The sequence below is a fragment of the Pelodiscus sinensis genome, chromosome 3 (assembly GCF_049634645.1).
Source record: "Pelodiscus sinensis isolate JC-2024 chromosome 3, ASM4963464v1, whole genome shotgun sequence".
Taxonomy (NCBI): Eukaryota; Metazoa; Chordata; order Testudines; family Trionychidae; genus Pelodiscus; species Pelodiscus sinensis.
Genome location: NC_134713.1, coordinates 156998406 through 157015361, shown reverse-complemented (window position 1 = coordinate 157015361; position 16956 = coordinate 156998406). Strand labels below are relative to the sequence as shown.

Sequence of the window (16956 nt, the reverse complement as noted above, 5' to 3'; positions counted from 1 at the left end):
CAGGCTAGCTGTGGCTAGTGGGGGCCCTCTCTCCTCTGTATTACACGTCAGGAGCAAAGGCCTGGGTACTGACTATGGGCTAGAAATCTCTGAGCACTAACCTAGCACTGCCATTGAACGGCATTGAATTCTTGAGCAAAGTTTTTCACCTTCCTGTCGCCTTTTTTTTCTCATCTGTAAAATGGGGTCAGTAATACTACTCTATCTCAGGAGAGTTGTGTGGTCAACCCACATCACTTTGGAGAAGCTTTTCAATGACTCTTTAATGTGTTTCGTGTGTGCTTGACAAGCTTTCAAGCTACACATAGCTCTTCTTCAAGTCAGCCTCATGTGGCTGGAAAGCTTGTCAGTCTCACCAATATAAATTAGTCCAATACAGATATCTCCCCTACCTTAATCTCTCTAAGACTGGTAAAAGGATAAAGAAATATTAGAAATGTGATATTTGGATACAGAGAAAAATGTGTGTACATATACCTCCTTTTGGTTACTTAAGACACCACTCATGGTAGAAAACTTGAGGTCTCCTGGTAAATGCACATGACTGAACTTGACTCATTAGCTACCAATCTAGCACCCTGCTGCCCTCTGCCGGAGAGAGTTTTAGTGAGCTTGTCTTCGTTACACACAGAAACCCTTATCTTGAGTATAGTGGTGCTTTTGATTTAAGTTGACTGGCCTGCCAGAGGGCATAAGCTAATAATGTTCAAATTAGTGCCACTTGTCAGCTTCTAACATGACCACTCTGAAGCATGGACACAAGCTAGCTCCTCTCCAGTGCTAGAAATTCTCCAATGCTTTCCCATAATACACCTTAGCTACGTCTACACTGCAGGCTCTTGTGCAAGAACTGTTTTGTGCAAGAGTTCTTGTGCAAAAGGTCTTCCACAAGAGCGCATCCATACTGCCATGTGCTTTTGCGCAAGAGCGTCCATGGCAGTGTGACTGCTCTCTTGTGCAAGAAAGCTCTGATGGCCATTTTAGCCACAGGGCTTTCTTGCGCAAGAAATTCATGTTGCCTGTCTACACTGCTGCCTTGTGGAAGAGCTCTTGCGCAAGAAGGCTTATTCCTCATTAGGAGAGGAATAACTTCTGGAAGAAGCCCTGTTTTCCGATGCTATACTGTAAAAATACTTGCACAGGAACGTGCGTGCAGCGTAGATGCTCTGCAAGTTTTTGCGCAAGAACAGATGTTCTTGCACAAAAAGCCTGCAGTGTAGATGTAGCCCTTGTAACCAGAAAGGACGGACAAGTTCTACTGTTCAATGGGGGAGAATTGGAAGTGCTGCTCCATGTACTGCAGTGCAATGCAGCATGGGATATGGCTGCAGAAATGGTAGCATCACTCAGGAGTGAGTGCAGTGCCAGTGTGGACACAGCAGCTCAAGAGTCATTTCACAGTCTGGCTGCTCTGGCTTGAGCCAGTCTGACTTGAGTGTTGATGACTCAGGTGGACTCTGCAATAAAGTTACTGACTGTGGGAGAGGTTCAAGCTCTGCCTTGTGACAAGGATCACAGATCTGTTACAATAGGTGCTTAGGCCTGCTTGGGGCAGAGCAGCCCTGTTAGTCACCTGCTGGCAGGGGAATGCCCCGCCCCCTGCAGTTCCCTCCAGTTTTCTCTCTGGACAGAGGCTGGCAGGAGACTTCTCCTCCAGCCCTCCCTGCTGTGGCTTTTCAGAGGAAGTCTCCATCCTGCTATTTCTAATTGTCTGTGAGCTATTTGGGCCCGGAACCGCCCAGCGGATCCCCAGCCAGAATTGGGGCTGTGGTTGCCTTTGGGGAGATTGTTCCCTTGGCTTGGTTTTCCCTGCTGTGGTGTTGAAATAGCTGGTGCCCTGACAGGCTTCAGGCAGAGAGCTAGGCCGAGAAAGCCAGAGGCAAAAGGAAAGGTCTGTGTGTCCTGCTCCCCTTCCCTTAGTGTTCTTTTGGAGGTTGCCCAGCTCTGTGGGCAGACAGCAGTTTGGCCTTCACTGCACACATTGTGTGGGGTTGTCTCAGCCCCCCCCCCCCACTTCCTGGGAGAAAAAGGAGGCTGATTTTGCTGGGCAAGGTGAAAGCACCATTTCAGTAGCCCATTCCCAATGGGATTGCCGTGTCTGGGCAGCAAAGGAGGTAGGGAGGACTGGAAAAACTAGAAAAAGGTGCAAAAATACCTGGGACAGCTGCAAACCCTGTAGCTCTCCAGAGATATACTTCAGAGCTGCTGTTGCCAGCCCTCTCACTCTAGAACTCAGCAGATTCCCAGTGAAAATAAAAGTGATGGTGCCCAAACCTCCAGCAATTACATTCCCCATTCAAGGTTGCAGACCTCATTCTCATATTTGCAGTAGTACCTCAGTGGAATCCCTGTATGATGTGTCATATTTCCTTTCTCCATTGGTCTTCATGCTAGCTGATGTTTCTAAACAGGCAAGTTTTCCAGTGTGGTTGCAGACTGTGACGAGATCTAGTATGGTGTTTTAATTTAGACAGGTAGTCTTCACAGCTGCCATAGTACTCATTCCCAGAATAAATGTAGAAAATGCTCTAACTTCCTTCTGTCAAGCATCAAATTCCAATTTCTTTGACAGTCTTGTGGCAGAAAAGTCATATGTTTCCTGTGATGGAATCAGCTGGATGGCCACTTCACCATTTTTAACATAATTTAAAAAGTAAAATAATGTAAAAATTTAAAATCTGAGCAAATGCATTAAGCTAAATACCTGCTTAAATAAATGTGCATAGATATACTATATCTTCCTGATTAGTGAAAAAAGTAATATGAAATGTTGTGTAAAGGCTATAATTAGTTGCAAATCAACATGATTTAATGATTACCAACCAATGAAAATCAGTCTTTAGAAAAATAACTACAAAGTACAAAAGCAAAACAGAATTAATTTAATTTAATTTAACACAATTAAAATTGGTGATGTAAATCAGTTTGATCACTTAAATCAATCCACCCTATCTCCGGTGCCATGACAATGTTACACTCTTACTTGAAAGCTACTCAACCAATCTGAGAATCTGGAACAGAAGTAATCACATCTCTCTCTGCTGAAGGTACCACTGCACTGTGATAGAAGGTCCTACAATCTCCAATATAGATTTATTGGAAATAGGCCCTAAAAGTCACTAGTTCTGAAATGCTGTATGTTTTACTATTCGCATGGCAGTACCTTGCAGACTATGTGTCAGGCAATAGTACTGATTTTTAAATTTATAATAAGGGGGTACTAGGTGGCTTTGCAAATTGATACTCCTCTATGCAACCTTTCACCTTTTGGCCATCAGTATAAATTCAGACTAGTTTGTTGTGGCCTAAAACACATTACAAATTGAAGATTAAATTTCAAGGGATTATCGGTTTATTATTTACAAATATCTTCCACATTGTGTCCTTTTATTCAAAGTAATTGAGAGCTATTGAGAATCAAGTTTAGAAGATTTGAAAAGAAACTTTTAAAATAGCAAACCCAGAAGTAAGTGAGCCATTTCTTCTGCTTGTAAAGACACCTTTGTATGTCTGGAATAATTCTATCATTTTCCATATGTTGCTAAGTTTACTAAGCAGTTTAATTCATAATTGAACAAAAATAGAAAAGTAGGAAACATGCAGCGTTTTTTGTTAAATGTCTAATATCAAACACTTCACCGTGTCAGCCAACAATCTAATTTCATTAAAAATACTGATTAAACCTCATGGCATGCATGTTTGTAGGTTTGTGTTTTGTGGCTTTTATGGAATTTATAGTCAGTTTTATAAAGTTCCAAGGCCTTTACATTTGATAAATCAACAATTCACAATCTAATATGTCCACAAGCCCTCAGTAGAATACAAAGTCCTTCAAACCATCATATGTCATTGGAATAGCTAACTTCCTCTGTCACTCCAAGAACCAGAAATCAAAGCTCAAATACGTAGTAGTTTTAATACTTTAGTTGGAAGGATGGGAAACTTTACACATTGGTCTTCTGAAACCTTCATTAGACTGCACTTATACTTTAAGCATTTGAGCATTGATGCCTGGTCTCTGCAAGGCCTACATTTTGTTAGAAGTTTAGAGTACAGGGATAGAAATTCCACACCAAAGAGCATATTTGGTATCAGATGTTGCTCAGTGAAGTTAGTACAAAATCTTTTCTCAGCAGTGGTGGTGGTGGTGGGGGGGGGGGGGGATGATAAAATGTTTTCTCTGTAAAAGGACACTTTCTTTTTAATCTTCCTGCGCTGGGATGTTCCTGGTTTGAATGTTTGTTCTGTTGGCACATTTTGCAGTCATGGGTCTCCTGATAATCCCTTATGCAAGCTTGTTAATGTGACTGCTCACTTCCTTTTTCAGAAGAGACACAAGATGATTTCTTTCCTGTTTCTGGATGTTGGACATTCCCGTCTAGTCTACTTCTCCAATGAAAGTAGAGGAAACTCCTTTCCAAATGGGAGTTACTGCTACAGCACTGCACGGGGCAGTACTGTGCTACAAGGAGTTACTTTTGGTGGAGTCCCTACTGTCTTGCTGCTTGATGTTACTTGCTTTTTGGTAAGTTTTCTTTTTAACTCTCATAGCTGCAATACTTCCAGCCTATCCAGAAGCTCAGAGTTGTCTAAAATACTTTGAATATGTGATTGTGATTACCGAAAGAGGGATTTGTATCCCAGAATTTATTGAACAGAAGTATTTTAGGAGGTTGCTTTTGCTCTTCTGTACAATTTTTTCACCAGGGAATTTCAAAGCACTTTACAAGTATTAATGAATTAAGCTTCACAATATCCATGTGATGGGATGCTGATGGGTAGGCACAAAGGGGCTAAGGGACTTACCACAATTATACATTGAGTCAATGTCAGTGCCAGGAATAACCTGTAGCCTACTGGTTCTGTACCTTAGTCATGAGAGCATCCTTCTTTCTTATTGATTATTTTTATGGCATGTGAGGGTCAGCTGTCGTTTGAAGATTTCTCAAGATAGGAAAGCTTAATGCTGAATACTTTTACAGTATTAAAGAAAAACTTCCTCATGGTGAGATCTATTAGCCAGTGAAATACTCTCCTAAAGGAAGAAGGTGGAAATTCTATCACTTCAGACCCTTCAAATTAGAGTATATAAAACAGTGGAAAAAATGATGTACAGTACAATCCTGCACAGAAAAAGGGACAAGATGACAAGGCATAGGGCTAGAATTTTAAAAAATAGGCCTAAAATATATTTGGGGAGGCATTGCCTTGAGCATCTACGTATGTACTTACTGCACACAATTACTCAGTTTGCACTCACATGTAAGTTAGTAGATGCTCCACAGCTTTGCACATGCAAATAGACCTCTGCCTACTAAAAAGTTGGCCCAATAGTTTATTTAATCTAATGTCAGAGTCATATGAGACTACGGCAGGGGCCATTCAGACAGTCAGAACACAGGAAGAGCATCTTTCTGGTTTACAGGAATTAAGTTGTTAATGTATTCTGACTCAAGATTATTGAACAAAACTAAAGATACCTACAGAAAACTCAGATTAATTCAGAGGAATTAATAATAATTATAGCCTTTAAACTGCTAACATGGATATTTTGTCCCTATTTGAGTTGTTTTCTAATTATAGCAGGATTTCAGATTTTTACCTGAATTTTTTTCCTGTTAAGAAATATACTTAAAATGTTCATCTATGTTGAAAAAGTGATCTCCAAGGTCTCATTGATATCCTTACGATGAGAACAGCAAAAAATTGAAATTCACAGTTGATTGCTATACCCTGTAGGTTATTTGCTAACCAGCACCATCTTCCATTGAACTTCCTTTAATCAAGAAAGTGAAGTCCTTTGACCAGGATGCATTTCTTCCTCACAGTTTACAGCGTGAAGTCAATTGGACTTATGCTCTGAAGTCACTTGAGTGCTTTTGAAAATGCCACTGATAGGTGTCAGATATTTTTGAAAAATATAATGTATTGCTCACAATATTTTGAGTGTAGTAGAAGTCTAAATATTTTTTTATTGTTAACACTGAAGCAATTTTGAAGTGCTTGATGTTGTGCTACTAAAAAGTTTTTAATAAAAATAAGATGTTAGCCTCTGATGCCACAAACACGTGTACAAATACTTAACCGTAAGCACATAGATAGTTCCATTGGAAATCAATGAGTCTAATTCACATAAGTTATTTTCTGGTTTAAATGTTTGTAGAATCTGGGCCTTAACTTTCTGTATTTTGTTTATAGCAGTATTGTAAGAGTCAAATAAGATACCCCACCAGTAGGCATGTTAGATATCGGGTAATTAAATAGTCAAGTTAGCACAAGAATTCTTAGTGGTTACTTGACTATTCTATAGCTGGGACACATCCCTCCCCCTGCCCCTGCGCAGGCAGAGGCTGCTGTGACATCACTCCCCCTCCCTCATGCTGCTGCCTCTGTTAGAGGCAGCAAAGCAGGGGGAGGTGGCGCCAGCTCCTGCTCTCCCCCTCCACCTGCTGCCTTTTATACAAAGGCAGCAAAGGGGGTAGAATTCAAGTAGTTGAGCAGATTAATTGATAAGCCTCGGCTTATCGGTTAATTGTATATCCGATTACTCGTTTACATCCCCATCACCCAGCAGAGGCATTTTAAAAACAAACCAGCCAGTGTTACAGTTCAATTCAATATACATTTAGTCTAAAATTCCAATAGCAGAAATTTCCAAATAATTAAATACACTTAAATAAGTGTATTAATAATAATAGAGCCATTTATATCACTCAGCACTGGCTAGGACTCCTTTCATTTGTCACTTGTAAGAGCAGGTGTAATATTTGTAAATATATTTTCCAGATGATGACTTTTGGAAGTAGAGTTGAATAGATTGAGGCAGAACTCATGCAAGTTGCACCTTCTAGCATCCCTGTCCTTCGACCAAAAGCTGCTATCTGCATTGTGCTCACCATTTATGTTGTGCTGATCTGGTCAAGGATGATGGGGGTCAATGGCTACAGTTCTTAATGCTTGACATGCATCACTTTGTGGCAGGCTGCACTTACCACCTCCTGCTACGATAATTGTTGCTCGAAAAGAAACACCACTAGCCAGTCCCCCACCAAGAAGGAGACCTTCAGATATCCTTTGGAAAGTGGCAGTGTACATTAGAACATTAATGAAGAGCTCACTAGGATTGACCAACATTGTTGTCCTTCTTCCTCCTCCAAAACAGGAGCATAACTTTGACTGACTGCATGCTGAATTTCATTTAAGAGCCTCTGATAAGAAATAAACAACATTATAAGTGATTTTAACATTATATTATTTCTGGAGATTTGCCTGGGAGTGAGTTTTCCAGTTAAAGTTAACAGCCGATGTATTGGACACAGAGGATCAAATTCATCCATCATGAAACTGCAGCAAAGACTAAGGATATACACCAGGAATGAATTTGGCCACAATATCTTAAATAAATATATTTTTAATCCAGGACATTTAAAACCAGCAAATGGATTTGATAATTGAGGTTCCTAGTAGTAAAGTGAGAATCAAAGACTCATCCAATTACTGTATTTAGAAAGCTGTACTGAGGAGTAGTACAAACTTTGCACATCTGAAGGCTGTGCTGACAATTCTTTAGGAATCCTTAATTTTTAAAAATAAAATAAAAACATACAAATCAAAGCACCGTGGAACAACTAGTGGCCACCTTCATTTTCAATATGGAGGCACAGTCCAATGTGCAATGTTGTGCCTGGGTACCAGTTTGGATCTGACGAACTTAATCCTTGACTTGTAATTTCTTTTTTCTAGATTTTAATCTTAGCCTTTTCCACTATAAGGAAGAGATTCTGGGACTATGGTCGCCTGGCCTTGGTGTCGGAAACTGAAAGGTAAAATGATGTACAGCCATGTCTTGTTGAAACCACTTGGTGAATGTAGAATTAAATGGGATAAATGGGATTTTAGGTCATTGAAATTTGCGTAAATAAGGTGTAACTGGGATCATGTATTTTTCATGTTAAAATTCTCTCCTGACTTCACTGTGTGAAACACACCTCTTTCCAACAATCTCTCACTGTAGGATATGACCAGTAAATAAAATCACATGTTTACATTTGTCATTAACAATCTTTCTCATTTTTCATGGGAAAGAGGAAAGTGGCAGGAAGACAAAAAAGCAATAGGTTGAGCAAGTCTGTTAACATATCCTCTGCACACTTATTAGAGCTTCTGCTAGAGAAATACAGTGTAAGTATGTGAGCTCTTACATTTAGTTGGGTTCAAACCCAAGGTCTTCCCATGCTGACTCGGACGGTGCAACACTACATAGAACTTGTCATGGCCCAATCAAAGGACCTGATTCTGCTTTTGTTGAAGTCAGTGAGAGTTTTGGCATTGATTTTAATGGAAGCTGGATGGAGCCTGTGATTTTAAACTTCCTGATGTCATCTTAGGACATTTAAAAGCTAGTGGTGATCTCTAACTGTTCTTGGAAATTAGGGTTAAACTTGGACACTGTTGTATGTGTCCTTGAAAGCAATGGTAGTGTAATGTAACATAACCCATAATGAATCATAAGATAGGGCATGTGCGTTTTACATGTTTCTTAGTTAAGAAATAATTTTATTTTTCAAGAACAAATGCAGCTTCCAACACTGTGGTCATCTGAAGAAGTGGGCTGTGCCCACGAAAACTCATGATGCCTTCTACATATTTTGTTAGTCATTAAAGTGCTACCAAACTATTTGTTGTTTTTTACGTTTTTCCTGTTACAGACTAACTTGGCTACCCCTCTGAAACTGAAAACAGTAACTTCCCATTTTATCAAAGACACCATATTCTGTAATGGCTCTTTGCAGTGCTGTATGACAGAAGTGAGTTGGGTGGTAGAGTACGGGGGGAGAGGTGAATGAGAGTAATACTACAGGGAGCATCTGAGCTAAGAGGCTGAAACTGTTGTGGGTTAAAGGAGAGGAGATGAGAGAAAATTAGCTTTTGTGATGTTGCTGTGTAGATCTGACCTGAGGAGCAGAGTTTAAAAGGAACTGCTGTAGACACATCTGTGCAGGGATGACGTCTGCAGAACTGATCCAGCCAGATGCCAGATTAACCATCTGTTTTTTAAATTGTATTAACATTAGTGTCCCATGAAGTATTCCATCCTTTTTTTGGTTCACTTATATGCTCTTTTATTTAAGCAGTTCATGCTTACTCTTTTTTGAACACAGCAAAAAAACAAGTAGAATTCTGTATCCTACAATGTTGGAAAAATACAAAGTTTTTATTCAAATAGCTTCTCGTAGTTACTTGAGAATTGTAAAAGCAGATTTAAGCATTAGTAACTACAGCATTTCCATAATCATTTAAATGTCTCTTTGTGTTTTAGTGACTCAAGATATCGCCGATTGTCGTATTCCTCATCGGTACACGATCCTGAATATGACAGTGTCAGTATTTGAATTAGACACATGAAACATTTTGGTGTGTGCATGTAGGTAAAAACATGCAGGTACAATGGAATCTGCCATAATTCAGACTTGCACCTAGCTTAAACAACCAGACTCAGCACAGGGGATGTAATAAAACATTGTGAAAAGTACTTATACTGGAATGTTTGATGGCTTTATGGTATCTTGTTTCCAGCCCCTCCATAAACACTTTAATCCTGTTACAAACCAACAGCTTCTTGTTACTTAAAAATATTTTTTTATTTTTGAAAGAGGAATAACAGTCATAATATCTTGAAGAAATACTAATTTACACTTATAAAGTACTCTCTAAGTTCAAAGTACTTTGCAAATATTGTCCACTGATCCTCTCAAACTGCCTGGTGGCGCTATGCACACATTACAGATGGGGAAAATGGGGTGCAAATGGAAAAATCATGTAATAAGGCCATATATAGTTAATGGAAATGCTAGGCAGAGAGTGGAAACAACTCGTAGGCCAAATTTTCAATTGGCCTCATCCATGACCATTGATTTTGAGGGACTCTAAACACCTGTGATTCATATAGCATCAAACTATGAAAGAGCTATCCAAGCTATGTTACTGTTCTTATGTTATTTTAAAGCTCCATCTGCTTGATTAAAAACATTCCTGAAGCTAAATCACTGAGCATCTTGCTATTACCTGAAGATTGTTGTTTAAATATGTTTTGTTTTAAATCTTTCTTCAGCTCTAGAAGACCTTTATTATTTAAATGGTTACAGACTTATTTCTCTAGCTTTGGAGTATTGTGGAAAAGGCCTAGGGAACTTAATAGTAAATATTTTTTTCTATAGCTTTTTGAACTCTAATATAGAATTTAATAGAGAATTATATCTCTGCTATAAAATTCTAAAGGATGGTTCAAAATCTTATATGGAAGATGTAATTATCTATTCCCTAATTTATAGATGGTTAAAACTGAGGACTTCAAGACTGTCTTCATACCTGTTAAATTATACAGAGCTATAATTCATGTAGATTTTATTTAAAGTTGTGAGGGACCTTTGAAGGATATCTAAATACCTTTAAAAAACATAATCTGAAACTATTAGTTAAAACCAGCCCTACTTAAGGGGCTTGATCCCAAATTGAATGTAATGGAAACAGAATTGGGGCTAAAGGCTATATATTTGTCTTAAAATCACATGTAAAATTTTACTCTTGATTAATTACTTGAATATTCATCCCTGGAACTTATTAATGTTTTGCTAATTGTAAATTGTTTTATGGGATGAGTTTAAAGCTGGGTTGGGGAACCTAAGGCCCATGGGCCGTATGTGGCCCCCAGCTTGTCTCAATCTGGCCCCTGAGGCTCGGGGCTCCACAGAGCATTGGAGGAGCCTGCGCTGGTCTTCCAGACCCCCAGCTGTCCCTCCCAGGGCTGGAGCACACACAAGCTACTAGCTTGGACCCCTCAATGCTCTGGTGTCTGAGGGGAATGTGGAGAATGTTTTTCTCCTCAGTCAGGAGCTGCCTCACTTCACTTCCCAACTTGCTTCTCACTTGTGTGCGGCCCCTAACTGATTTTTCTGTAGGTCAGCAGTCCCCAACACAAAAAAGGTTCCCCCTCCCTGGTTTAAAGCATAAATACTCTGTTTTTATGGACTATAAATGGCATACGGTGCCCTAAAATTATCAAACCCAAATTAGCAGCCTTTTTTAACTTCATAAGAGATAAGATTATATTCAACATTCCTATTATCTATAAAAATTATAGACACTGTTGTCTCTTGGGGTACGTCTACACTGCACGGCTATTCCATAATAAGCTATTCCGGAATAGTTATTCCAAAATAGCTTATTTTGAAATAGCACGTCTACACTGCAGGGATGCCTCAAAATTAGTCCAGGGCAGGTTTCCCTAATAGAAATGTGCTATCTTGATTTAGAGCCCCAGGAAGCACTGGGGAGTAATAACTTATAATGTCCCTGGTGAGGAGCTATTTTGAAATCGCAGCAGCGGAGCGTCTGCACATGCCTTAATGAGATTTACAGATTTCGGAATAAGCCGTCTTTTATTTCAAAATAACGGAATAGCTGTGTTGACACTCATATTGTTATTTTGAAATAATGCTAGTTATTTTGAAATAACGGTGCAGTGTTGACACACCCTTGGAAGTTAACATACTTCCTCTTTTTCTATAGGGATTTTGTTCCTGGATGACAGCTGCCTTTCGAATGCAGTAAGTACGTGAAGTAGAAACAGTGAGCCATGGTTTACTTTTTCTGATGTGTATATATTTTTAAAATAGAAATACAGTTTCCAGGATGCAAAGTGATAGACTGCATCAAGGCATAGTAAGTAGGGATATAACTGACAATATATGAGCCCAAACTGGCTTCCATTCAAGTCTGGGAGAATGAAGTGGGTCTAGGATTGTAAACTCTTATTCTTCAAAGAGAACCATTAAGCACACTTCCAGTAAAACCAGTGGGGCTCTCGGCAGGCACAGAGGTCCACCCACTCATTCCCTCTTTATTGAAGTGCCAATTCTATGAGGAGTCTGTCCCTAGAACAGTTTCTCAGTTGCTGAATGTTTACAAAAATTATATTGGTGATTTGAACCTATCTGCATAAGAAATCATGGTTTGGTTTTTTTTCCTATTTGAGTAAACAGATTTTTTAAAAAATTGTTGAAGAGAATTCTCTGGGATTCCTTTTTCCATGTTGTCCTGTGTCCCCCCCCCCCCCACCACCACCACCTTTGTTGTCCTTCAAACTCATGTTGGGCTAAATTCCCTCCCCCTCCCCCCTCTCCCAACAATAGATGTGATTCCTTGCAAAGCCCTTCAATGCATTTCCTTAATTGGTTGAGAGTGAGTCTGTGGGCAGGTCTACAGTAGCGGAGAAAATCGATGGAAGATACGTAACTCCAGCTATATGAATTGCATAGATGGCGTTGACACGGCTTGTATCAATTTTTCTGGGGAGATCCCACAGCAGGAGATTGATGGGAGAAGCTCTCCCTTACTCCTCACAACAATGAGGAGTACTGCAGTTGACGGGAGGGGTGGGGGGTGTCCTCAGCAATCAACTTAGCAGGTCTTTACTTGAAGTCTGGAAGATCGATTGCTGGAGTGTCAATCCTCCAGTACGTGCATACATAGCTTAAGATTAACGTTTAGTCACCTTATTCCTTAGTCTTCTCTGGGACCGAGTGTACTCCTACTGTAAGAGCTGCATCCCATTAAGGTCAAAGTTGAATTCAGCCTTGCAAAACTGCCATGGAAAAGTGCACAATAGATTTACCCATCTTTTCCAGGCTGATAATGAGAATTTTGCTTGTCCAAAATATTGCCAGCCCAAAGGAGTAGAATTTTGCTGACCTGGTTTAATCCTTTGTGTATTCCATACCCCAGTGGGTCAGTAGAAGACAATAAAAATAAAATCTCTTCCTCCCTTTTACTGGCACAAAGCATTTTTCGAATACTCTGTCTTTTGCTGTGTATTCAGTAATGGAGATGTATATGTGAATGTTGCTCTAAGTGCCTATTTGGATTTCAAAATAACTTCTCATTAGGGATCGTACATTCATATCGGCAGAAGGATCCTTTTAATACTAAAATGTTACATTTATTTTATTTTCTTGTAGTATTGTAGCTGTGTTGGTCGTATGATATGGGACAGACAAGGTAGGTGAGGTGATATCTTGTATTGGACCAACTTTTTTTGGTGGAAGGGATGTGCTGAATGATATTACCTCACCTACCTTGTTTCTCACGTTTATTTTACTAAACCATCCCATGCTGGCCTTTCACTTTGCAGAGTGTAATAGAACGTAGAGATTTGTAGGGCTTATTAAAAACTCAGTGTTCTTTAAGCACAGTCCAACTGGGAAAGCATCTGGACTGACCTGCTGCTTTTTTGTCTTTGGTGCAGTGATGAAGAGATTCGCGACAAGTGTGGTGATGATGCCATACACTATCTTGCCTTTCAGCGCCACATTATTTGCCTGCTGGTTGCTGTCAGCATTTTGTCTGTTTGTATCATATTACCTGTCAATCTTTCAGGTGACTTACTTGGTAAGAAAATCTTTTCATCTCCTGAAGACAAGGATGCATTCTGTGTTGTATCAGAGCTCTCAGGGTACATTCTATTGTAATAAATTTGATAAAATATTTCCCCATTCTGAAGTGTAACACTATGCAGCTAGATGCACCTGACAAAGGCCACTGTCAGAAATAGGATGACAGACTACATGTTTTATTTCTTAGTTCTGGTATAGCAGTTCTATGTTTTTATGCCTCAATAAACATTGTAATATGCTGGCTTGGGTGTGTGTGTCTGCGTGCGTGCATGCCCGCCCTCCATTGGGTGTAACTACTGTACTCAGTTGTGTCGTAGGCCTCTCTGCTCCTGACAGTGAATCTCTTTTAGCTCAAGCAGGGCCTGTACTTTTTAGAATAGGAGGATCCAAGTTCTGCTCATGCTGCTGCATTAAGTTCTGAGTAGTCACAATGGTGTAGCATACTAGGTGGACCAAAATTTGTCACTTTTATATGTCCCTTGTGCTTTTTGCTATGGTGATTTAAAGAATAGTCAGCCTTATGATGTGATTAAGTATTTTATCTAACCTGTGGTGGAAGGCCATTTTTTTTTCAGAAATATATCATTTTTTTTCTCTCCTTTTTTTGACAAACCACTATTTCCTTGGATTGTCTGATTTCTTGTTATTGCTATTAGTAATCTTGTCAGTACTGTTCTGGAACTAAGAATTTTCTGTTATTGAAAAAATATTTGACAGAAAACATCAGTAAAGGTGGGAAACTGGACTATAGGTAGTTCCCTAACAAAGATTTTTTTTTAAACAAACTTGTAGCTATATAACATCCAGATGTTTAAAAATCAGCTGCTGTTTCCCTTTGCAGGCTGAATGCCTTCTTGTTCTACTCAATTTTATCAGTATTATTTGTCTTATTTTGCATATTTTTACCATTAAATGTGATGAACATTAATAAACATAAATAAATATCTTTTTGAAATGTTTTATATTTTTTCCTTACACTTTTCATAAGAGTGCTGCACAAGATAACTACACCGTGTATTTTGTCCTTTTTTAGATAAAGATCCTTATAGTTTTGGGAGAACCACTATAGCAAATTTACAAACTGGGTAAGTGTATGTTAGATTATATTTTATATTTGCTGGAAATATTATGCTTGTCATCTGAGACTTACCTTAGTCTTAAAACATTAATTATATTTTAAAGTGTGCCTGTTGATGATGGAATTATTTATTGCCATTTTACGGATGTGTAAAGTGAAACAGAAGTTAAGAACATAAGAATGGCCATTCTGGGTCAGACCAAAGGTCCATCCAGCCCTGTATCCTGTCTGCCGACAGCAGCCAATGCCAGGGGCTCCAGAGGGAGTGAACCAAACAGGCAATGATCAAGCGATCTCTCTCCTGCCATCTATCTCCAGCCTCTGATAAACAGAGGCTAGGGACGCCATTCCTTACCCATTCCTAATCGCCATTAATGGACCTAACCTCCATGAATTTATCTAGCTCTTTTTTAAACCCTGTTTTAGAATCCTAGCCTTCACAACCTCCTCAGGCAAGGAGTTCCACATGTTGACTGTGCGCTGTGTGAAGAAGAACTTCCTTTTATTTGTTTTAAACCTGCTGCCCATTAATTTCATTTTGTGGCCCCTAGTTCTTATATTATGGGAACAAGTAAATAACTTACTCACTTTCTCTACATCACTCATGATTTTATATGCCTCTGTCATATCCCCCCTTAGTCTTCTCTTTTATAGGCTAACAAGCCCTAATCTTTTTAATCTCTCTTCATATGGGACCCGTTCCAAACTCCTAATCATTTTAGTTGCCCTTTTCTGAACTTTTTCTAATGCCAGTATATCTTTTTTGAGATGAGACCACCACATCTGTACTCAGTTATATGACTTGCTTAAAGCTACACAGCAGGATAGTTATGGTGTAGGGAAAAAACAACCTGGAGTCCTGGTTTCTATATTCTCTTACCACTAGACCACACACTTCCCTTGAATAGTAAATGTTGATGTAGCAATCTTGCTATCAGAAATTTCCACACCAGAAGAAACTATACTTTTCAGTAGATTTAATACTGTATGGATTAATTCATTAAAATTCTTACCACCTGACTTATGTGCCTATCTCTCTTGAGAAGAATACTAAAATCAGTCATGTATTTGAAAAAATGCCATGAAATAGTTGGGGTGACTAAATACGCACAGTACTTCTATTATGCATTGATCTCATCTTAAAAAAAAATCCCATTCCTAAAAAGCCCAGCTAGTGTAATTGCCAATTTGTTATATTTTTTTAAGCGACATAATACTTAACAAATGGGTATTTAAAAAAAATTAAGTATAAAAATTGGTCTGTCTTATCAGTCTTCAAACAGAGGCTTTGAAACCATATTTTAATTACTGATTCTATTACGGATAAACAGATTATTAACAATCCATATTTTGTTATGTAAAATTTTTAAACAGGCTGACAAACACGGAACGTAAGGGAGTTCAGCAAAGTTATATAGGCATTAGCTATTAACTTAATTACAAGCTGTAAGTTGTTCTGTTTCTCTTAATTTTTCTGGTCAATGAAAATTATGTTTTAGATTTGGATAAGAATTGGGCCAAGGAAAATTCAGCTAGTTGCTTAGGACAGTGAATTGTAATAGCTAAAAATATGGAGTTGCTTGGAGAGCTACGACTTCTATATGATGGTTAGACCAGATACCTGCATGGGCATAGCCATCCATCAACCATTCAGAGACTAGTTTTTCTACCCTAATGTTTGATAAACTGTTGTATTCTTAGTAGTATTTTAATAGTTACCAATGCAGATGTGGCTCTAAATTCCATTCACTTCTGATATTCTGAAATGTTTTGTTCCACAGCAACAATCTTCTTTGGTTGCACACAATTTTTGCTGTTATTTACCTGATTCTGACTGTTGTCTTCATGAGACATCACACCATGGACATCAAGTATAAAGAAGAAAACATAGTAAGTTCATTTCCTTGGAGAAATATGCAATACATATGAAAGAGGGAAACAATGAAAAATCAAACAGAAAACAATTTCCCATCCTGCCAAAATGTTAGTAGATCTGAAGGAATCCAGTAAAATTAATATATTAATATAATAGGTAGTAATCACAGCCAAAAAAATCAGAGTAAATCACAAGAGGGGTAAAAACACACCTGACATTTTATTTTGTCCTGTTATCAGTATAGGATATTAGTGCTATAGTGAAGGATGCAACAATCGCTGAAGTTAGAAGCTTGTTTGTTTAAGATATTTTGATGTGCAATGTCATAGTCTTCTCCTGTGGCCTCCCCATGTTCCTTTGGGCTCTCTTCCTTCTGGTTGTTGTGAGAAATAAGATGCTTTTTTTTTCTACAGGTCAAGCGCACACTGTTCATAACTGGCCTTCCCAAAAATGCAAAGAAAGAGGCTATAGAAAACCACTTCATGTAAGTCAAGAACTAGCTTGTATAGAGAGAGAGGTTTGTGGCAGTCTTAACTATGCAAACTAGATGT

At 38.8% G+C, this 16956-nt stretch overlaps 1 protein-coding gene across 2 annotated transcripts in view; it reads left to right on the top strand.

Annotated features, from left to right (window-relative positions):
- Positions 1 to 16956, top strand: part of TMEM63A (transmembrane protein 63A) — a 42046-nt gene that overhangs the window by 852 nt on the left and 24238 nt on the right. For both annotated transcript variants that reach the window (XM_006118046.4, XM_006118045.3), the window contains exons 2-9: positions 4328 to 4525; positions 7744 to 7823; positions 9320 to 9380; positions 11569 to 11606; positions 13304 to 13446; positions 14485 to 14536; positions 16311 to 16419; positions 16819 to 16889. In XM_006118046.4, coding sequence (XP_006118108.1) covers positions 4340 to 4525; positions 7744 to 7823; positions 9320 to 9380; positions 11569 to 11606; positions 13304 to 13446; positions 14485 to 14536; positions 16311 to 16419; positions 16819 to 16889 — 740 coding nt within the window. In that variant the 5' untranslated portion in view covers positions 4328 to 4339. The remainder of the gene's footprint in view (positions 1 to 4327; positions 4526 to 7743; positions 7824 to 9319; positions 9381 to 11568; positions 11607 to 13303; positions 13447 to 14484; positions 14537 to 16310; positions 16420 to 16818; positions 16890 to 16956) is intronic.